We start from the raw sequence: 23,144 nt of genomic DNA on the forward strand, positions 1-23,144 counted from the left end.
TTTGCCTGTGAGGAAAAACAGTCTGTTTTGGTGCGTGTCTCTTTAAATGCAAATGAGCTGCTGGTCTCCGCCCCCTGTCCAGCAGATAGCACAGGGCTGTGTGACATTTATATAAGGTCACATTGAATCACATTCACATTAGATCGCTTTAGATCACATTCATATAAGATCACATTAAATTACATTCAGATTGGATCACTTTGGATCACATTCATATAAGATCACATTCATATAAGATCACATTGAATCACATTCACATTCGATCGCTTTAGATCACATTCATATAAGATCACATTAAATTACATTCAGATTGGATCACTTTGGATCACATTCATATAAGATCACATTCATATAAGATCACATTGAATCACATTCACATTAGATCGCTTTAGATCACATTCATATAAGATCACATTAAATCAGCATGGATCACTTTGGATCACATTCATATAAGATCACATTCATATAAGATAAGAATTTCACATTGAATCGCTTTAGATCACATTCATATAAGATCACATTAAATTACATTCAGATTGGATCACTTTGGATCACATTCATATAAGATCACATTCATATAAGATCACATTGAATCACATTCACATTAGATCGCTTTAGATCACATTCATATAAGATCACATTTGAATCACATTCACATAGATTCTTTAGATCACATTCATTTAAAAGAGTACATTCCTCAATATTTTTAAGGGCTTATTTTAGGTGGATTGAAAAAATTTTTGGGGGGGTAGTCCCGGGACAAAACAAGTTTAGTGTACATCACAATGATGTAAAAAGAATATATGATTTCGTAATTAATAAGCGTTTTTAATTAGCCTTAACCTGCCTTGACTGACTCCAAATGATTCGTTCGCCGATTCATCTGTTGTAATCTCCGCCTTCTCCGAGCGTCAGGTCTGATCTGATTGTCACGATAGTCGTAGCACTTGCTCGTGAGTTGGTCACAGGATGGTCTAGTCTGCTGTGATTGGTCAAACGCGTTCAGCATGTGTCGCAAATGGACCGCCTATCATTACTGCTGTATTACGGTTTGCAGGTGGTTGGATATTAACAGTGTATAGAGAGAGATGGCGTCGATTTTACCTTACCAGTTCGAGCCCGAGTCTGACGAATCATTCTTTAATCCTTATACAGATGCCAGTAAGAAAAAGGACTGTTTTAGACACTTCTCTTGTAACAGTTAGTTATCACGGCATACAGTGTACGGTGTTCGTATCTTCAGATGTTATTATAACTATAGTACACCACGCAGTTCTTGAAATAAAGACTTTGCGAGTTAATATGGTTGAACACTTACATTAGCGCAACGAGTTTATAGCTAACGTTAGGTAAACAAACAGTAACAACCCCAAAAATAACGGTAACGTTAGCTAAACACAGACATGAGATAACGTCACACAAATTTAATTTTAAGTAAAGACAAAAATAAAGAGTCACACTTACAGGTTGTGATTCGGTGGAGCTTACAGGTCCAAATAAAGTTGGTATTGCAACATCTTTTAAGGAAAGACGTTTAATGTATCCTGCAGTAAAGGCGCCAAGATTGATGAAGCAATCTTCGGTAAAATGACGCGCGCAAAGTAAAACGTTCGGTTTATACTCCTTTGGTGTCGTTTGAAAAATAAATAGTAACCATTTTTTCCTCAGAAGTTCTTCCTTTGGTAGTGAAAATAAGACTGACTTAGTTTCACTACATAGAACACAGCTTCTCTTAGACATGATGCACACGTCACGAACGAGCTAGTACAGTGTTTGGGGAGGAGAGAGTTAAGTTTTCGCAGTCAGTAGGCGGGGATTTTTCTAGTGACGTAGGTACATTGTGGTTAAAGATTCGGACAGGTCATGGCTTGTTCGCGTGATTCAGAGTCGATTACCTTTTTTATAAGCTAATAACTTTGTTATTCGTTCACCTTCGGATTTACAACTTGGCAGATTGCTTACATTCAAACACGGCAAAATTAAACACTTCATGAAATGTATTTTTTATGATCTCGAGGAATGTACTCTTTAAGATCACATTGAATCACATTAATATTGGATCACTTTAGATCACATACATATAAGATCACATTAAATTACATTCACATTAGATTGCTTTGGATCACAATCATATAAGATCACATTGAATCACATTCACATTAGATCGCTTTAGATCACATTCACGTTAGATCATCATATTCATATTAGATTACAGTAGCTCGCATTCACATCAGATCACTTTACAACTGCATTAACAGTACATCTTGTTAATGTTACATGGCATTGAGTCAAATGTACTAATATTTTGGTAAAGTAATTTTATTTCAGTTTATTTTATTGTATTGCATTTCATCCAGTATTGTTGTACACTTGGCACTTTAATCCACGAGAATTCTCAGTCCTACACATAGAAAGCACACAAACACACACAGTATATTATACATGTGTACATTTCCAGTCTCTTCTGCGCTCTCTACGGGCCGCCTCATCTTACCCGTCAGCATGCAACCTTCAGCCCGTGTTTGTTGTCTTGGTGCGGGCCGATGATGCGTGGAGGGTTGCTGTGATGCTAACCGTTCAGTGATGGATGAGAACAGTCTAGAGAAATCCATAGTTAGCACCTTCTCCAGCGTTATTGATTTTAGAATTCGTACCCTTTCTCTCTCCTCTAACCTGCATGAGACTCCCGGTAGTACTGTAAGTGGGCCTGGAAGCCTTTCCATCTTATTTTTGACAGATAAGGTGAGATTTTGCCACCTCGTGTAGAGGAAGTTTTAATAAGGCCAGTGATAAATCTTTGCCGCCTTTATATTTTTTATTTGTTGTAATTTAAAAAAAATAAAAAGATCCACTTGAGGCCAAAATATATATATAATGAATATGTTACTTATATTCCTTTAGTCGTCACTATATTCACATTATAGCGCACCCTGTCGCATTATATCGCCAGATAACAGCATTTTTTTCCGATCACACATATCGCTTGACTAGGCGGAAATTTATCCTCCATGTGCTTTTAATACACGTTGGAAATAGATTTATGAATTGATGTTGTAAACTGTATCCGCGCGTGACTCACTTCAGAAATCCCCATTGATCTTCTGTCAGAAGAAACTACATTCGGTCCAATCGGTCAGGCTTATCTCCAGATTTCCCACTCTCATCAATCTCACTTCTTTCCCAGGTGGATCTGCAGTTCCTCAAGGTTCTGACCGGGATCGCTACCCAAGGAGCCGTCTCCAAGGAGACCAAGACATCCTACTACGTAACAACCTTCAAGCTGGAAGTTAGCACCAACGGAGAGGACTGGATGATCTACCGGCACGGCAAAAACCATAAGGCAAGTAATCTGAAATACATTTGTTTCTAAAAAAATCATAAGTAATGCTGTTTCATCACATGATGTTTTTGTGATCCAGAATATTGAGCTTCAGTGGTCATGCGAGCAATCTGAGTTTGAGTTACAGTATATTATCTCCCGTATCCCTGTTGTGTCCATTATGTTCCTCTTTGAAAGTAAAATGGATTTGTAAACCGTTTACAAATCTGTGAAACAATTCGTTTAAACTAGAAAAATCCTATCTCGATTTTGTCCCAAGTCTTATCGTTAGAATTTTCACTAATATAATCTCTAAGCGGATATAATGATTATTTTAAACATTCCCATTTGAGGCAAATCTATTGAATATAATAAATAAAAGCTGCCGGTAGTTCAACATCTGCTGGGAGGTGTAACTCCAATCCTGGTGAACTTTGCTGCTCTCAAAACACAGAAAGTGACATGGGAACAAGTTGAGAGATGATTATCTGCTGGTGGAGAACAATGAAGCTCTTTTGCACCCTTATCTTTTTGACCGTTCATTGTCCCTGTGAGCTTCCCGCTGTATACACACCTGCATGACCGGTCACACCTGATCGCACCTGGCCAGAAAAATGCTCGGCTGATGCTTGCTTGTGTGGGACGTGTTCGTGCGTTATCAGAATTCACAATGATTTTGACACATTTGAATAGCAGCAGAGAGTAAAAAGTTTTGATGAAAGGACAATGTTTTAAAATGCAGTAATGGAACCTAGGACGACGTTCAGTAAATGTTTCCTGCTGAAAAAAAAACATAGAAACCCAATAGAAACCATCACAGAAGTTCTAATGGCTTCCATTAAAAACATTTTGAACCATTAGCTTTTTCTATTAAAACCACTAGAAAAACCATCACAAACCAATAAACACAATTAAAGTTCCGTTAAAACCAATACAATTTCTATTATAACCAGTAAATCCGTTAAAGTTTCCATTGTGTTTTGGGCAGGGTTCTATTGTTTTTTTCAGTCTGGTTTTTTTTACGAAAATTTAAAAAACTATATGTTCAAATATGTTCAAAATTCTTTCCTTACCAGTTCACATTGATCAGTTTATAACAATAATTTATCATTTTAGCAATCGACTACGATTTCACTGGAAATGTCAGTTTAACATTATTTGACTTTAATCCACAAAATTGAAAAGTACATAAAGTAACCTGTAATTTTATGTTTCGAACAGAGATGGCGATAGAGAGGCAAACGTTACAGATTAAAAATGGTTGTGCCAAAGTCAAATTACGATAATGTTGCGACTGAGTAAAAATATCAAAAATGGTTTTGTTTGGCTAGCATAAATGCAGCTAGCAATCAGCACGTTAATCAACCGTCAACTCTTCTAATCGACAGTCTTAATTTACATTTGTTTAAGTTTATATTCCTAACTAATCCCACTGTAACCGTGTTGGCATTTTAATCACGTCCTCGGAAAAATGCTTATGCATTTTAACTCTGTTATGCCTGCGATGCTGTGTGATAAAAGCGATTAACCTTTCGCTTGTCTTTTTAGTGGATCTGCTTTTGATTAAAAGATTAGTTGACTCTCTGGGAACGGTGTGGACATGAAAGCTGGATTCAGAGTATCGACCTGCAAACTCAGGAACTAATCCTGGTCTCAAACCTCTTTCATGATAGGGGGTTTAAAGCTGAATTTGAGATGTGACATTAAAATAGTTTGTGCACCCAACACGAGTTTGCAACGATTGAGTGTTTACCCATACCCCGTGTACTTGTCAGGGCTGAAGCTGAATCATGGTCACATGACACAATCACAGCCAATAGAATTGCCACAGAGGAATTGCAAATAGTGCTGCTTGTTTATGTGACATTTAAAGACATTTAAAAACAACTATTGTTGTTCTTGGGAGTTTTTGTGAGACGCGAGAACGGCGCAGACCATTTCTGTTCTGTACTTTTGAGCGTGTTGAACTTAATGAGTAATTAAAGAGTGAATAATTGCCCTTGTCAAAGCTGCAGTACCCAAGTAGCTGCTTCTGTGGAGTGACATATGGACGCCTTCACCATAATGGCTTGTTTATGTTTAGGGTGTGTTGTTGGGTTTGTGTTTTGCACAGACGAGGAGCCAAATGAGTCTTATGAGGATGAGGACGATGTCATCATGTTATTCCGAACCCCTTCTGTTTACAATTTCAGTTTGTTGATCAAACATGCACGAGGCCTTCAGCTGTGGCGATGCTTACGTCTGTATAGTAGGGCTGTGAAATGTGTTTTTTTATATACTGTATATATTTTGATGATCTTGGTGTTTATGTGTTAGATAAACCATCATTTAAACATGTCTATGTTTTAAATTCAGTGGTTTTTAATTGGGCGTAATTGGGTTCCTGTTTCCCCAGTTGGTAGAGCATTTTGTTCGCAGCGCAGAGGTTGTGGGTTCGAATCCCAGCTAACCCATATACTCAAAAAATAATATAGAAAGCTTGAATACACTGTAAGTAAGTGTAGATACTAAGATCAAATCTGAGACTCGATCGAAACATCTGTCTTTATTTGCTCCTAATGAGGAAACGTTAAAAAAATTCACAGTGCTAGCGAAGTCATTGCTAATATATACTGAATACTAGCACTTGCCATATGGATCCCACAGGCTTGAAAAATTGCAACACATCCTGTTTATTATTGAAATTTATATAAATCAATCCTGGAAAGCGTGCAATAAATCTGTCACACAGCCTCGCTTGCTACAGGAAAAACGAAAATCGAATACAAAGCCATTTAGTGCTGTGTGTTTGAGGCCCGTGACAGAAGGTGAAGGGTCTGAGAGTTAAAAAGGATGGAAGGAGACACAGAGATGCAGGAAGATAGAAAAATAGGAAGGCAGGGAGCAATGAGAGTGAATCGGGATTAAGAGGTGGAGTCTTGTCATATTTTCTTTCCATTGGCAGAAAGCTCAAGGGAGGAGAGAGGAGGTATTGTCCTGTGGTGAGCACTTCGGTGTTCATTGTCTCGTATAAACACACACACACACACACGCACGCACACACACACACACACGCACACACACACACACACACACACACACACACACACACACACAGTCTGTTCTCTGCTCTTCAAGATGGTGCTGAAGGCTGGTGAGCAGCCAAATGGAACCGGCACCTACTGTCAACATCTTCATCTAGAGATGAATGGAAACAGCTGGACAAAGAGAAAAAGAAAGATGGATTTGGAGAAAACCTTTGTGGCTTGTCTTGATGGATAGTGCTGGTCTTGTTGGTGAACGCACATTTTTGATGGGATTTCTGGTGTAGCACAGTTGTGCTGGTATTGATATCTGAACTATGTTTAAAAGTCCGGTGTATGAAATTTAGCGGCATCTAGCGGTAAGGATGGGAATTGCATCCAATGGCTCACTCCACCCATCCCTCTTCTCGTTCGAAGCACTACGGTGGCTGACACATGATGTTGTCACGTTTTCTCTTCTTTGCCGAAGGAGATAACGTATTTACCAAACATGCTCTGTATACCAGTTTGTCTGTTTAGGGCCACTGTAGAAACAATATGGCGAATTCCATGTAAGGGGACCCGCGGTGTATGTAGATAGAAATCTAGAAGAAAACATAACGCTTCATTATGTAAGATCTTTATACACCTCTGAACACATAGTTATGTATATTATATTGCATTTCTGTCAATAGATCCTCCCGAAAATTACACACAGCAGCTTTAAGTTTATTATTCTTTATATAAAAAAACACTTAACAATTTGGGTCATTGGCTTTGGCCAAATGAAGCTCATCAATACTTAAACATTTCAAGACCCTTTGTCCCCAAACAGTCAGCATGGGACATCTGACCAGCCCAGGCGTGAAGACAACCCCTCGCAAGGTTTCACAAACACGCATCCCCTTGCATTAAATGGACAGCGGACAGGGCCTTTATAATTTCATGATCTATCACTCTTAGACACAACATGGCAAGTTTAATTATTTAGTTACTCCAGAGCTCCACTTCAGCAGGATGGGCGGAACCGTCTCGTCCTGGGTCGCCCCGTTACCAACTCTCTTGTTGTCAGGCAGATTTTGGGCTTGTTGACAATGTTGAATAGCCTGATGCTGCAATCCAAAATTTATTTGAATTATTATAATTTGTTATTGAGCAAGTACATCTGTGTTCAAAGCTGTCTTATCTTACCCTAATTCACAACAGTGAGGTTATAATAATGATTTAAAATTTGAGCCGTCCGGTCGTCTGTTTGACGTTAGTTTGAGATAGCGATAGAAAAAAGTTACGAATCCAACTTTTTGTTTTCTGCTGTTACCTTTTTATGACCTTCATGTAAATTGCTTTATTTGATTGACTAAATCACATGTGAAATATTAAGATTTTGTGAGGTTTAATATTTTTTTAAAGGAACAGTTCACCCAAAAATATTTCCATCATTTACTCAACCTCGAGTTGTTTCAAATCTGTATAAATGTCTTTGTTCTGATGAACAGAGAGAAAGAAATTCGGAAGAATGCTTGTAACAGTTCTTGGCAACCATTGACTACCACAGTAGGAAAAATATTGGTGGACTATGGTAGTCAAAAGTGCCCCAGAACTGTTTGCTGTGCTACATTCATCAAAATATCTTCTTTTGTGTTCAACAAACCAAAGAAATTTATGAAACAATTTTTCCTACAATGGTAGTCAATGGTGGCCAAGAACTGTTTGATTACAAACATTCATCCAAATATCTTTCTCCGTGTTTATCAGAACAAAGACATTTATACAGATTTGGAACAACTTGAGGGTGAGTAAATGATTTGATGAAATATGTTTAGGTGAACTGTCCCTTTAAGGGTTGTTTTGAGCTGTTAGCGGACTGAGTGAAATGTTAAAGTATAGTATACATAGTTATTTACAAAAGACTGTGGAAAATCATTAACCTTTCATAGGACATGCACAAACACACATAAACCTCCTCAAGATACTTTTCAAGGCGTCCGACCCATTTTCAACGAAGTAGAATTCGTTTTTACAGGACATGATGACTTGGTCAGAAATCACATGTTGCTCAGACAGCTTTATGAGCTTCATTAACCTTTGTGACTGTGTAACTAGGCTTATCGATGGAGGTCAAAGGTCACCGTGCATTCACTGATGGACTCTTTGATCTTCGCAGGTGAAGAAAAACCAAATGCATTAAATATAAGCAGTTTGACCCTTGACTCCCTTTGACTGCTCTTAAACCGTACCACATCTCTCTGTTTTGTTTTGTTTTGTTATCTTATGTTTGATCTCTATAAAGTAGTTACGGGTCTTGAGATCATAGGTCACCCGTGTTTTCCAGAAGATGTATTTTTGTGGGAGGATCTATTTTGCCAGCTGAATGATTGACAAACAGGTTTACGATAATGCAACACATAGGGCCTCATTCATTGAACACATTCACAAAAAAAATTATCCATGAATTTATCTAGACATGGTTTTACAAAAGTTGTAATTATGTATATTAAGGTGTAGAATTGTATAGAATGATGTCATGAATGAGGCATGCCTCTGTATCCCTCACATCATGGTGTCTTTGTCTTATTTAGGTCTATTACGCTTCTTGTTCTTTCTCCTTGTATTTCTTGTGTTGTTTTAGTATTCGCCTCTGTTTTCTTTCCTACGCTTCTTCAGTCTTGATTGGCCCTTGTTATCATCTCTCAGAGCCCCCCACCCCTCCTCCCGGGTCCCTTAATTTTAACCTCTGTCTTTTTTCCGTCATTAACTGTGAACTTTGAGGAGCCCCAGTGTTGTTTTGGCACAGAGCGCATGGCTGACTGCATCCTGCTGAAGCGTCTGGGGGGGGTCATTCGTCTAGTCGGCTGTCTGTCTGTCTGTCTGTCTAGCTTCAGCAACCACAACACAGTCGGTATCAGCATTTAAAGAAAGAAGTGTTTGAGAAATCATCCTCCTCCACCCTACAGTCACTGCATCATTGAAGCATTATGAGTATGGTCCTTTGTGGGTGTGTTGCATTGCCCTAGTGGGAATACATACAGACACAGTTGATTTTTATAGCTTTTTTAGCCTTAAGCATACAGTACAGAAAAGAGATTCTTCCATCCAGACAGAGCCTGTAGCCGTCCATGGGATGTGTGCTGGAAAATCCAGCTCAAAGGGAAAGTCCACCCATAAATAAAGATTTTGTCATTTATTCACCCTCACATGGTTCAAAACCTTTATATGACCCTTTCTTATGTGGAACACAAAAGAAGATATTTTAAGAAATGTTTAGGTGGTTTTGTGTCTATACAGTGAAAGTCAATGGGGGGCCAATGTTGGGGTTACCAACGTTCTTCAAAAATATCTTCGTTTGTGTTCTGTAGAAGAAAGAAAGCCATACAGGTTTGGAATGATATATGGGTGAATAAATGATCAATTTAGCTTGAAAACCTTAAACTGATATGACCAGCTCTTATTTTGTAGAACGTGGAGTTTGGCGGCTAGTTTTTTGCTAGTTTAAGTTCCCAGTCCAGCTTAATGGACAACTTGGAACTGGAAACCAGCAACCATGTAACCAGCTCTCATCGTAAACTGGATTTTCCAGTAGGATGTTCACTGGATGAAGGGAATGAGATAAATAATAAATAAGTCTGAAGAAGGTTTAGGCCGTGGAACACGAGTGATGAAAACCAGCTCAATGGATTCTTTGTTTGAGTTTATCTAATCCACTGATGTTTCTAGTGCCACTTGACTTCAACGCTTCATTGCCGCGCTGCCATCGGTCATAGTCACGGTTTTGTAAGCGAGCCTGGATATTTGTTTATAGCCCAGCTTGGCCTCTGTTACACTTGATCTCAGGTGAGGAATGTCTTAAGTTATCTACGAGACATATTGGTGCGCAAACCTCCCACATGGGTGCAAGAACCCGGATATTTGTCTGGGCTTTTAGAAAGGTCAACTGTTTTCAACCGTTTTTAAACGTTGCAGATCCAACATTTATTCCATGCAAGGGTGTTTTATATACAGTAGTGGCCGAAAGCGATGTCTAAGAGGTTGTTTATACGACGCCGTTTTCAACTGAAAACGGAAAACTTTTTATGCGTTTTAGCAGTTCGTTTAGATGGAAACAGCGTTTTGGGGGACTGAATACGCAGACTTTTGAAAACGGGTCTCAAAGTGCAACATTTCCATGTCAACTGCAAGATGGAACTTTCTGAATACGATGACGTCACGTATTACGCGCTCAGTTGCGTGAGTATAGCCAATACAATATGGCGGCTTCCCGTACTCTGAGCTCTCGCTGCTCGACTATGTATTAACGTTTCCCCAGCAAAATGTGGATCTGCTGCACCAATAAGACCAGCGAAGACACACTATTCACATTCGCCAGACTTTAAACACACATATCCGTCGACCAACGGTCTTAAAAAGCACTTTTGGCTTATAGCTGTGCATGTGTATGTACCAAGGCACGTCCTGTTTCTTTACACAACACCATCGCCATCCACTGGCCTGACGTGCATACTACTGCGTTTTTATCCGTTTTCCTGGATCTGTGTGAATGCAGACCGTTTTAATAACGCTGTCATGTGTACGTGAAACTTTTCAAAAACGCAAAGGAAAAACTTTTCCGTTTTTCATGGTGTAAACGTGGCCTAACTTTAAATTGACGACATCTTGGCTCTGTATTGAAAAATGTTGTGTATTAAAAATGTGTGTTGTGCTTGGAATGTAAACTGAAGCACAGTTTAAATTTAATTTCGAATGAATTTTAATTGGTTGTCGATGTTTTAGCATTTTCCAACTAGAAAAATAATGAATTTGAAAGTTATCACAACTATACCGCTCCGCTGTATTGGCATAGTTGTGGATGATCTTAAATTTAGAACAATTTTAAAAACATTTCGTTTTTTGATGAGAATGAGCATAAAGAAACTTTTATACCACTTTGGTTTTGAATCATTTTGTAATTTTTATCCTCCACCTTTAGTAGTCGCTAGTAATCCACAAAATAGTAATACCATGATGTAACCAGAAACGTCACATTTTTCACCCCATCTCTTGTGTTTTCGAGTTCCCATGGGTTGACATTCAGGTTATCTCTCCAAATTCCACTCTACATTGGAAGTTTCTCTCTTATCTAGTCATATTTTACTGGTGTTCTGTCTTATCTAGTTCTTATCATGCAATACGACGCAATTGTGGGATCTCTTGTTGTTCAGAGTTATGTGACCGAGAGAGAGAGTTTGCAATGCCTTACGCCAGTTTATAATGTTCCCATGTTTAATTGGTTCCGTGTTTTAAGTCAGTCTTAGAAAAATGCATAACAAAAAGAAAACGAGCTCTCTGTTATGCTAATTGGTCAATTTTAATGTGCATATCAAAATCAGAGGAAGGATTCTTTCATGCGTTCTAAGAGGCGTTTCAGTTCAATAAAAACAAATCGTTTTTCAAGTGGAAACACAAAACGTTAGGCTGGAGATATCATGAAAGGATGCCTTTGAAAAGAAAAGGGCATCTCTTGTTCTGTGATTCTAAAGAGTTTTTCTCTTGCGAACACTTTTGCACCAATGTTGGTTTAGGAATGCAGGCTTGGAAGATTGAAATCTTTTTGATTTTGGTCGTTTCGCAGATGATTTAATACCAGTCTGTGTGTTTACTTGCACAGATTTTCCATGCCAACACCGACCCATCTGAGGTGGTTCTGAATCGTGTTCCTCAGCCTGTTCTCGCTCGCTTCGTCCGAATCCGACCACAGACGTGGAATAATGGAATTGCTCTACGCTTTGAGCTTTATGGCTGCCAGATTACAGGTGAGCGCTCGGACATACAAACATCTGCTGTTATGTGATTCAGATCTTATTGATCATCTTTAGATGTTCTTATAAGTTGGAAGATCCATATTTACATCTGTATTTTAATTGCTTCATTTAGCAACATTGTGTTTCTTTGGGATTGAACCCTTAACCTTGGTGTTGCAAGCACCACACTTTTCCAATCGAGCTATAGGAGCTTTGTTTTGATCTCTCACTAAAAATAAATGGCATCTACTCTCTTTCACTGCACATGCCCCTTTATAAATATGTTGTGAGTCGCTTTAGATAACCGTGCATGCTAAATTAAAACTTGAAAAACGTGTCCTATTTTTTAGCTCAACGCCCCTTTTTTGAGACTGTTTTTCTTGTTTTTCTTGTAGATGCCCCTTGTTCTGAACTCCAGGGAATGCTTTCTGGCCTCCTCCCCGATTCCCAGATCTCAGCGTCCTCGGTTAGAGACCTCCACTGGACACCGGGAGCCGCGCGTCTGGTGGCCAGTAGGTCGGGATGGTTCCCCGGTCCGGCCCAGCCTATTGCTGGAGAGGAATGGCTCCAGGTGGATCTTGGAACACCCAAAACTGTGCGAGGAGTTATTACTCAAGGAGCTCGAAGCGGAGAGGGCGGAACCACCTCGGAGAACCGGGCATTCGTACGGAAGTACCGCATAGCACATAGCATGAATGGAAAAGACTGGAACTTTGTAATGGACAGCAAGACTAGCATGCCTAAGGTATTTCGGATCTACGTAGCCTTAAACCAAATTTAGATTTAAATTGTTAAAAGACTTTTAATGTCTTTCTGTGCTGTAGGTTTTTGAGGGGAACACACACTACGACACCCCAGAGCTCAGACGTTTTGAGGAGCTCCCCGCCCAGTACATCCGGATCTATCCGGAACGGTGGTCTCCGGCAGGGATCGGAATGAGAATGGAAGTTCTTGGCTGCAACCTGCCAGGTAAGGCGCAGTCTTCGGAAACACAACTAATGTGAAACCGTGATGTTTCTTGTTGATGATCGGGTGTACAGGGGAATTTATTCTCGGCACATCTGAAGGCGAGCCGCCGTCTGGAAACGCACCGTCAGCTATAAGCTGTTGTAGCCTAAGCGTTGTTGCTTTTTACTTTTGGTGGGGAGAAGGAAGAAAATCGACATAAGAGGAGAAAATGGAAACAGGGATCCTGTCTAAGTGAAGCTGATAGAGGACAACATCAATTTGAAAAAGAAAGTCTGTCCAATCTGTCTGTTCAGTTTGGTTGCACGGGAAACATAATGAAGATGTCAGTTCTGTCTCAGAAGGTTCTTGTGAAATTATTTAAAAGACACAAACATGGACATTAGATAATTCCCAAATCTGTGAGTTCATCTTGAACTTGACATTGGTGTCTTGAATAAAGGACCCCAGTTTGAGACTTTGAGCGCTTTTCCACCATCGCGCCAAATCGTTCCCGTTACTTAGCGGTTCGGCGCGATGGTGGAAAAGCGCTCAAAGTCTCAAACCGGGGTCCTTTATTCAAGACACCAATGTCTTGAATAAAGGCATTGATGGAAAATGGTGGAAAAGCGCTCATTGGTTGGATCTCTTTTGTAGATTGAATCTTTTTCTCATAAATATCTCATAAAGAAAGAACTTCATTAAAAATCTCGATTTGCTTTCTGTGAAATCTCATTGCTTTCTAGGAGACGCAATCAAACAATGTCGAAGAGATTTCATTTTTTCATTCCCCTGGGAGGTTGCGAGTATACAGTATAGAATAATATACCGTACGTTGAAGATATTCTTGATCGTGTATTGTGGAGTGTTTGCCATCAACCCGTCAGCCCTACCAATACTTATCATGGCATTTACATGAAAGACAAACGCACGCACACACACAACACTGTAATAATTAGACAGCATTCTGTGCCAGTAATCGACTGTGTTGTATAATTTATCATAGAGCTGCGGGAGACTCGTGTGTGTGTGTGTGTGTGTGTGTGTGTGTACAGATGCTTGATCTACTTTTAGGTATGTTAATAAAATACTGTGGCAGTATCATGCTAACATCGTTACAAACCAAATTGGCTCAATTTAGATTTGATACCTTAGAATTTTGCACAAGTGGAGATTATTGTATGACTTTAAAAGACGTTGAGTCTTGAGTTGAGTATAGCAAACAATCTGTATGAAAGAGAAATGAACTGATTTTTCATTTTTTGTTTGAACTTCCCCTTTAACAACCACAGCCTCTCTCTCTTTCTTTTTGTCGTTCTCTCGCTCTCTCTTCAGGTTGCACTATTCTGTCCTTCAACTTTCTCTATTCCCATCACTTGTTTTCAGGGAGCGGTCTTGCCTTTGTTCGTGTTTCTCGGCTTTTCCTCACCAGACACCACGTTACACTCTTTTCCATATTCTCTCTCCCACGCGCACACACGCTCGCTCACATGTTACACATGTTCTTTCCGCCGAGCAGCGGTTGTACAGTATGTAAACATACACCTGCCCACACTGTCAGTTATAATGTTATTATAGATGTTTGCTAAGACAATCGTTGTGGATATTTTGGGCTTACGGTGTCAGATTTGATGAAACCAGCTCATCAATTTTAGCCTTATATAACATGCGCATCTGATTGTGTTTTTTGTGTGGTTTACGTTCTGCTTTCGTAAAAAGATCAAACACATGTAATGTATTGAACATTGCTCGTGCCTCAAATGAATTTCGTGGCCCTCAAGGCAGCTATTTATTTTCCCAGCATGCACTGCTGCTCTCTGCAGCCCTGCCAAGCCCTGATTGGCAGGCTGAAATATGCAGGGAAGCTTTATGCATAATTGAGGCTCATTTATTTATTTATTTATCTATTTTTTATTATTGATTTTTTTTCTCAGCTGAATCAGGCTTTTTGAGTAGGATGTGACAGCTTTCCTTAAGAGAGGGTGAGAATGTGATTAAAGAGGAAATGACAGGAGAAAAGGTGGGTGGGGGTAGTACGAGAGAGAAGAGAATTATGGGATGCGCGCCGAGAAAGGGAGAGCAGAAGGGAACGGATGGAAGACAGATTACAGCTATCAATAATATCCTTTCATTTCTTTGCTTTACTTGCCATTACTTCCCACACGCACACACACACACACCGTCGCGCGCACAAACACTCTCAAGACGAACACACACCAGAGGCAATGATCTTCCCGCTAGTCTTAATCACATTAAGGCATCTGAAGCCTGCGGTGAGGTGTACAGTTACAGTACATGTGTGATTTAAAGAGACAGATAACACGCTGACATTTTATGACCTTCAGCAATAATCTTTATTAAGAAAATGTAAAAGTAAAAAATATGTTTTTTTGTGTTTAGCTTCCATTTGATGACTTTTTAGATCAATTAATTTTTAAATGTAATTTATTACCTCTATTAACTAGGTGATGACGATAGTATGTTCTTTTTAATTTTGTTCTAAAGCCAACGTGATTGGCCAAACTTTGTAAATGCATTGATGTATCGATCACTGATATTAATTGGTACATTTTTTATCAGTTTAAAACCATTGACATATTCAACCTAATCTCAAATTGGCTAATTTGTATGAATCCGCATGATGTAAATCATTGCAAAACGTACGATTATTACAAAAAAGCAGTACCAAAGCCACACCCCTAAACCTAACATCACTGGCGCGATCAAACAAAATGCGCTAAAATATACAAATAAGGTCGTACGGATTTATACAAATTAGCCACCTCGGAAATAGTTAAGAATTTCAGTGAGACAGCATGAAAAGGCAAAAAAAATGTTTACTTTTTACCGTTTTATTGTTTTACATCATATCTATGACCAGCTAGCTAGTATACCTAAATGCATGTAGTGAACTTTGCTAAATGAAATATGATCAAAACAAATGAAGTTGATATTAGAGATGCAATTTCCGTCAATCTACCAATACCAATAGCCGATTATTCAGTGTTGTCTGACGTTACCGATAGTTTTGTTGGTCGCATTAACTAAATTCTGAAGATTAAATTGTTATCTCTTAACTTTCTGAGTGTTATTAAAGGGGTCATATGACACGGCTGAAACGAATATTATCGTTTGTTTTAGATGTAATGCAATGTGTATGCACGATTTGAGGTTCAAAAATGCTGTATTTTTCACATACCGTGCATGTTTGTATCTCCTCTCTGAAACGCGCAGATTTTTATCAAAGCTCATCACTTTGAAAAGCGAGGTGTGCTTTGATTGGCCAGTTCACCAGTGCGTAGTGATTGTTGCAAGCGTGTGATCGAAATGTAACGCCTCTTACCATATTTGGAAATCAGGTTCCAAAGCTTTGAAAAAAAAAAAACTTGGCTCTGTATACTGTGGTAGGCTATATGAGACCAGTTTTCTTTTATTGCACTTATGCTTTTTGTTGTCCTTATGTTGTTCCAATTGCTTCCATTGATTCCCTCATCTATAAGTTGCTTTGGATAAAAGCGTCTGCTAAATGACTAAATGTAAATGTAAAGCAATTGCACTGACAGGTACGCCCACCTTACTTGCGTATACATTTGGGCGGTCTTAGTCAAATCATACCACCAACTGATGTAGATTTGTGGGGGTGTGGTTACACGAGGCGTTTCAGGCAGTTCTGGGTGAGCATTCGCTTTTAGATAGAATGCATCTTTTGTTCCCACACTTTAATTTTTGCAATTTTACGTGTCTAATACATGCATGGGTAACACACCAAAGACACAGAAAAACACGTATTCGCGCCATATGACCCCTTTAAAAATTTCGGAATCTGCATCTGCCAGTAGTTTTGCTAAAATCAGTATTGGCATGGTCCAAAAAATTTTAACGATGCAACGCTAACGAAAATTTGTATTGTCATTCAATATTTTTAGTCTGTTTTCCTGAAAGTTAAATTTTATGTTTTAGTATGAGCGTAATGCATACTCTAATAAAATGTGCTTATAAAATAATGCTTACTTAGAATGCCTTTCATATTTACAAAAGTAAAAATATAGAACTCATGCGCTTCCTTCCAAACCTTTTGCATCCCTACGATAACGCATTCATGCTGCATAGCTTTTGAAACAGCCTAATACCGTGATAGTTTCTGTGACAACCTTCCCGATATTTGTCTTGTCTGTTTTGCCGACACAACTGTCACAACTCCGAAAGGTCAAAATCATTACTCTGTGACCTTTAAACACTGACAGAGCATCTTAACCGCACGCTGAGTGTTTGCACACATGCGTGCGCGAATGTGACACCTCACAGGTAATATTTGTCCGTCATCTCTTTACTAATTGAATCAGAAGACAAAGAAAGAAAATGAGAGGTGCTGCAGGTGTTGACATACAGGACAGTATTACAGAGAGGTGGAGACGGAGGCAGTTAGCGATAGGGCACAGGTAGTGGTATTAGCTAGCTAATTGCTTCAGAAAAGGCCATGGCATTACAGTGACAAATATCACCAGCTGTGTCTCACCTTTTATGAATTCAAAATATTAATGTATGCACGGAATCGCTTCCTTCGCAGAAACTCCAGCGTGACGGACCGTTCTCTGCTACAATCTGTGTTGGCATTCTTTTGTATTTCAAAATGTTACATTTATTTGTTTTCTAGGCAGATATTTGTAAGAAAAAATAATATTTAAGAAATCATATCTCTGCAATTAAATGAACAGAGAGTCTCTTGCATTTTAGATCTCAAAAATGTCTCAAACTGTGCTTAGATGATTTGTAATGATATCCCCTAAGAAATAAACATCACAGATGAGATCTCTTTGTTATCTCAGTTATTTTTCCTAGACTTAAATGAGAATTAATGGGGAGCAATAACAACTTTTGCTTAATGCTCATCTGCGTCTCAGATATTTCTCCTGAGAAAACAAACAGAAAGCTCCATTAGAGTTTCAGAAGAGATGCTGAGCTCAGATTTGTCAAGTCCGCAATCAAAAGTCAATATTATTGAAGTTCTCAATATGAACGCAAACATTTCTTATCAAATTGACCCAAATCCAGATTATTCTACCTCTACAATCTACATTCATTTACACCTCCATACTCTTCATGGATTTCTACAATTGTCGTTTTTATTTCTCATGAGCAATTTTAGGAAAAACATCTGAGACTAGATTGATACTTAAAACACAACTATGAAAGAGTAATGAACGTTCCTCTGGGATGTCTTAAAACTGTGTATAATAGAAAAAAGGTTCCATATGAATGTCTATATATCTATATATGTACTTGTGTATTTAATTATGTATATATCTGCCTTGTGCCCGTAAGCAACACCATCCATCAGATCTTAGATGGTGTAGGACTGATGTCCTTTTTTTGTGGGCGTATATTTAAAATTCTGTGCACGTTTCTGTTCTCTTGGCCCTCTGCCGTGACATAAATTCTGAGTTTGCCGCTTTATGATTTAATTTATGAATATCTGACTCGTGGCCGACTGCATAATTAAAATGATTTATACAATACGTTTCTCATTTCATCAAGCTTTTTCAACAATGGATCTTACAGCCGTGCTGGCAAATGGGAATCTCATTTGAAACGAAACAGAAAATAAGAAGGAAAAGAACTCTCGTCTGGAAAGAGATAATATTATTAATTGTATTTCTCCCCCGCAGAGACGTCCACACCAGCTGTAGAGACATCCAAACCCACTCGACCTTTCTCTGCCGAAACCAGCACCACCCAGAAGCCCAGCCCAGGTTAGATCTGATCCGAGGACAGAATGTATTCGCATGTTCCCACGCCGACAAATCAAACTAACTTTTTATTGCATATTTGCACATGAGGTGAAAGGTCACAGCTTGAGGCACTGTTCAATGTTTTGCCTGATGAATATTAATGTGAATGCTTAAATGTGTTTTGTCCGTCAGTTACGATCGCCGCGCTGCCGTCTCACAAAGGGCTTTGCGATTTCGAGCAAGGATTGTGCGGTTGGACGCTCGACCCGGATTCTGACCTCGGCTGGGTTCTACACACCTCCAGCAAAACCACGGCCTTGGGCCAGAGTCAAGACCTCTCCGTGGGCTCCAACAGTGAGTGATACACACACCAGTCATCTGATCTTATTTAGCAGTCGAACTGAACTGCTCTCAGAACAGCTCCCAAAATGCACTTCGGCACTCTCATGTGACCTGCTTCTTTCTGTCTGCACCGCTCTGCTTTCCACATGCCCGCCGCATGAAATCCAGAGCGGGAAAACGGGATGAACGATTGGCATGCTCTCTCTCCGTACCTCGCGAACGCTCTCACAGTTCGTCTATTTCCGTCCCATGACACATGGCAATTAGAGGCGACACGAGGAACAAAGCGCGGCTGTAAAGACGGAAATAATCTTGGCGTGCCGAGTTCATTGTTTGATCGATAGTCGGGAACCGCCGTGTCTTTAATTGCTTTTATAAAATGCCGGCACAACATAATGATTAATTAATAAGATGCCATGATGTATGATTAATTACATTAGTTGATGACAAAACAACAATAAATATTTAGATAGTAGTACAATATTGTTGTATGGAGCGATTGCTGTTGTTAAAGGGAAAGTTGACTCAAAAATAAAAAAATCTTTCAGCATTTATTTACTTTCATATCATTACGCAGAACACAAAAAAAGATATTTTGAAAAACTGAACTACATTGACTATCATTGTATGAACATAACACCACTGAGACATTTCTCAAAATATCTTTTTTTGTGTTCACAGAAAAAACTGTACAAATACTGTAAAATAAATTCATCGCCTTTCATGCTTTAAATGCTTTCTCTGAAAGATTTAACAAGCAAAGGCGACAGCTGAGAAGTGTTTTAAGCTGCTTTTGACCGTTCCTCAAAGTGTCTAAGACTCCTGGAAGCCAACTGAGTATGTGATGTGATAGAGTCAAAGGGCACACGCCTCGCTCCCGTCCAATAGGATCGCTCGGAGAGATGCTGGTCTCCACCATGTGCGCTTCATTCAAGAACTCTTTAACCTTGAAGCGTCAAGAAAAATCTTTCACAAAAACAAAGCGAGATAAAAGAATTCGCACCTGCCTCTCCGCTCTTTCTGCACGGTGGGCGTCGTGCCTTGCCCCCGCTTCAGAGATGTCAAATGCTCTTTCGCATTTCTGGCTTGGAGAACAGATGCTACAGCGAAATGACACTAATACTGATGACGGAGCGCTTGACTTTTATCACAATGACACACTTGACTCTTCGCTTTAATCACACAGCGTGTTGTTTAGATGGGAGGTTCGGTTGCTGGGAAACGCAGGCTGGGTTCAGGAAGTGTGCAGTTGTTGCCGTCAGTCACCCGGCGTTTGATAGATCGGGGACACGTGTATGAAGACACGAAGTAGATGGTGGAATTGTCACGGAATGAGTATTACAAAGACGTGATCAAATATCCACCCAGAGGGACCAATGGCTATGTTTACATGAGCCCTTTTCGTCAATCCGAATGATTTCAGTCTGATTGCAGATTATGAAAGTGCTGTCCCGTAAAGTTGCAATATGATTTAAAAATTAGTTTACATGTACATGAACTATATTCCAAACAGAACTTCTGCACAAGCGCACAGCTAGGGTTGCCAGATTGGCGTAACAAATCCAGTCCAATGGCCATTCAAAACAACCCAAATCTCAAATGATCTCGCATAGCCCAATTATCAACATATGTGGTCTGAATGATTCCTGGTAGCTAAAAATAAAACAATATTATAATATTTTTATAATATTTTTGGTACTCAAAGGACTTTATACTTAATTATTTCTTTTCAAATGATTTGGGATGAATAAGATTAATAGACGCAAATTGTATGTAGTATTGTGAGTATTGTAGAGATACAGAGCTATAAACATGTAAACATGTTAAATTAATTGGGTGTGCCGTATACTTTTTAAAAATGGATATTTATCTCATAGATTTGGGAAACTACCTGTACATTGAGGCCAGTCCTGAGATTCAGAAACAGAAAGCTCGGCTGGTCAGTCCCAGCGTGGATCCAGACACCGGACCTCTCTGTCTGATGTTCTCCTATCAGCTGGAGGATCAGGGAACCCTGAAAGTTCTGCTGCGGAACAAACACAAAGAGGAGACTGTCCTCTGGGCACTCCAAGGAGACAAGGAACCCACGTGGAAAGAAGGACGCACCATCATACCTCAATCCCCAAATGATTTTCAGGTAAACGGTTGAAGGTTAGACAAATATTGTCTTACGATTTGACAAGCAGTAAACAATTTTGTATGCACTTTGAGTAAAAGCATCTGCCAAATACATAAAAATATAAATGTGTCTTTTACAGCCACTATGTTATGTTTGAAATTTTGTATCTCAAAACACTAAATAAAACATGTAAAAAAAAATATATCGACGGTTTCATCTTATAACGACATAAACAAACGTTACTGCGCATGCACACTTTTGTGACCCCAACTGAACTTCCGGTACACATTCACACACAATAGAGCTCTTGTAGATTATTTCTGATAACTTGGCTAAACTTGTTTCTCCAATATTTTGAATTAACACTGCGATACCAAGCTCCACCACTAGATGTCAATGTTTCTTTAAATGCGACCGAACTACACGTACAGAACCCATTCAACGAATTGTTTATTTAATAAAATGAACATGCAACAAAATTCAACAAATCGTTTATTTAATACAATTATCATACAGTAAAATAATAATAAAGATTGATATTAACATAAATTAAATTAAATACAAATAGTTATATTATTAGACACTAGCCAAACACAAACCAGAAGTTATCTGGGGGTCAGGCGCGCGCGCGCGTCCGATGAAACGGTCTATATATAAATGTATAAATATTATGAACAGTAATGTCTATTAAAAAATGTATTTTTTAATTATATTTAGGGTGTAAACTTACAAGGGCAGCAAGATACCTTTTTTGATATCAAAATGATGGAGATTTTAATGAAATATGTTATTGGAACACAATCTCGACCAGTTTTGGAGATTTCAGTCTTTCCCGAGGATGTAACCAACAAGTGAACTGACCGTCTTAAACTTACTTTTGAAGATTTCCTTTCATCCAAACGTATACTGTAGATATCACAGAGCGTGATTTTATATTTTCTATGATCTCCTTTCTCACGGTCTTTTTCACCCCACAGGTGGTAATGGAAGGGTTTTTTGAGAGTGCCAAAGGTCACATCTGGATCGACAACATCCATATGAGTGTGAGCACACCTTTGGAGGAATGTACGGGTAAGTGCGAACATTCACCCGTCTATCTTTCATCCGCCGTCACCATTTTTGTCCGTGTGCGCACATCCTTTTATTTTTGTATTATTTTGTGACGGTTCATGTCGAATGCTTTAATTCGATCAACTGAAGTGAGCAAATATAACATCAAATATAAAGTAGCTGTTAAAAATGCACCGCTAGACGTGTTTTCGTCCTTCCAGCTGCACTTTTGCTCCAAGCGCGGGTTATTTTCTGAACCTTTCTGTGATCAAACCAAGAGCGGCAATCACACTCACAATCTTAAAGAGTCTCTCAAAATAGACTTTATTAACGTGAAAGGAGGACACACACACACACACACACACACACAAAATAGCGCTGCTCATTGTTTGCCATCAAAGACAAATTGTGGAATCAAATCTAGGCCGTCGATGCCCCCGGGCCCCGATGCCAATCTACGTTTCATTATTTCTCTATCACTTATTTCCCCGTGTTTGTAAACCAAGATTTAAAGGAAATTCCTGACGGGCCGAGTGTTTTGTGGAAGGATCTATATTCCACAGAAGCTGGGCTTTATGGTTTTAAGGAGATCAGAATGTGACCGCTCCGATTCCCCGGCCGCTTCACGAAACCCTGATTTAGTCATTTTTGGCTCCCGCCGTTAGCGGTTGGCTCACACCGAGCCGATGGGACTCGGTTGATTCAGAATCCAGAAGTCGGACGGCTCGAGCCCATGCTTTGCCATACGGCTGCTGCGATTCCTCCCACAGCGCGCTGAGAGCGTTCTTATCGAGCGGTGCAGTTGGACTTACCCGGTGATCTGCACGGCTTCTGCCGAAATGAGGTCCCAGAGCGCCTGCCCCC

At 39.4% G+C, this 23,144-nt stretch overlaps 1 protein-coding gene across 4 annotated transcripts in view; it reads left to right on the plus strand.

Moving 5' to 3' along the window:
* nrp2a (neuropilin 2a) overlaps positions 1 to 23,144 on the plus strand; it is a 78,747-nt gene that overhangs the window by 38,403 nt on the left and 17,200 nt on the right. For all 4 annotated transcript variants that reach the window (XR_008962804.1, XR_008962805.1, XM_057331664.1 and 1 more), the window contains exons 7-14: positions 3,185 to 3,340; positions 11,963 to 12,107; positions 12,491 to 12,840; positions 12,920 to 13,064; positions 18,707 to 18,790; positions 18,962 to 19,123; positions 20,989 to 21,248; positions 22,208 to 22,301. Coding sequence is in view for 2 of the 4 variants with exons in the window: in XM_057331664.1 (XP_057187647.1) it covers positions 3,185 to 3,340; positions 11,963 to 12,107; positions 12,491 to 12,840; positions 12,920 to 13,064; positions 18,707 to 18,790; positions 18,962 to 19,123; positions 20,989 to 21,248; positions 22,208 to 22,301 (1,396 nt within the window). In the remaining 2 variants the exon portion in view is untranslated. The remainder of the gene's footprint in view (positions 1 to 3,184; positions 3,341 to 11,962; positions 12,108 to 12,490; positions 12,841 to 12,919; positions 13,065 to 18,706; positions 18,791 to 18,961; positions 19,124 to 20,988; positions 21,249 to 22,207; positions 22,302 to 23,144) is intronic.

This window comes from Triplophysa rosa, linkage group LG4 (genome assembly GCF_024868665.1).
Source record: "Triplophysa rosa linkage group LG4, Trosa_1v2, whole genome shotgun sequence".
Classification (NCBI taxonomy): domain Eukaryota; kingdom Metazoa; phylum Chordata; class Actinopteri; order Cypriniformes; family Nemacheilidae; genus Triplophysa; species Triplophysa rosa.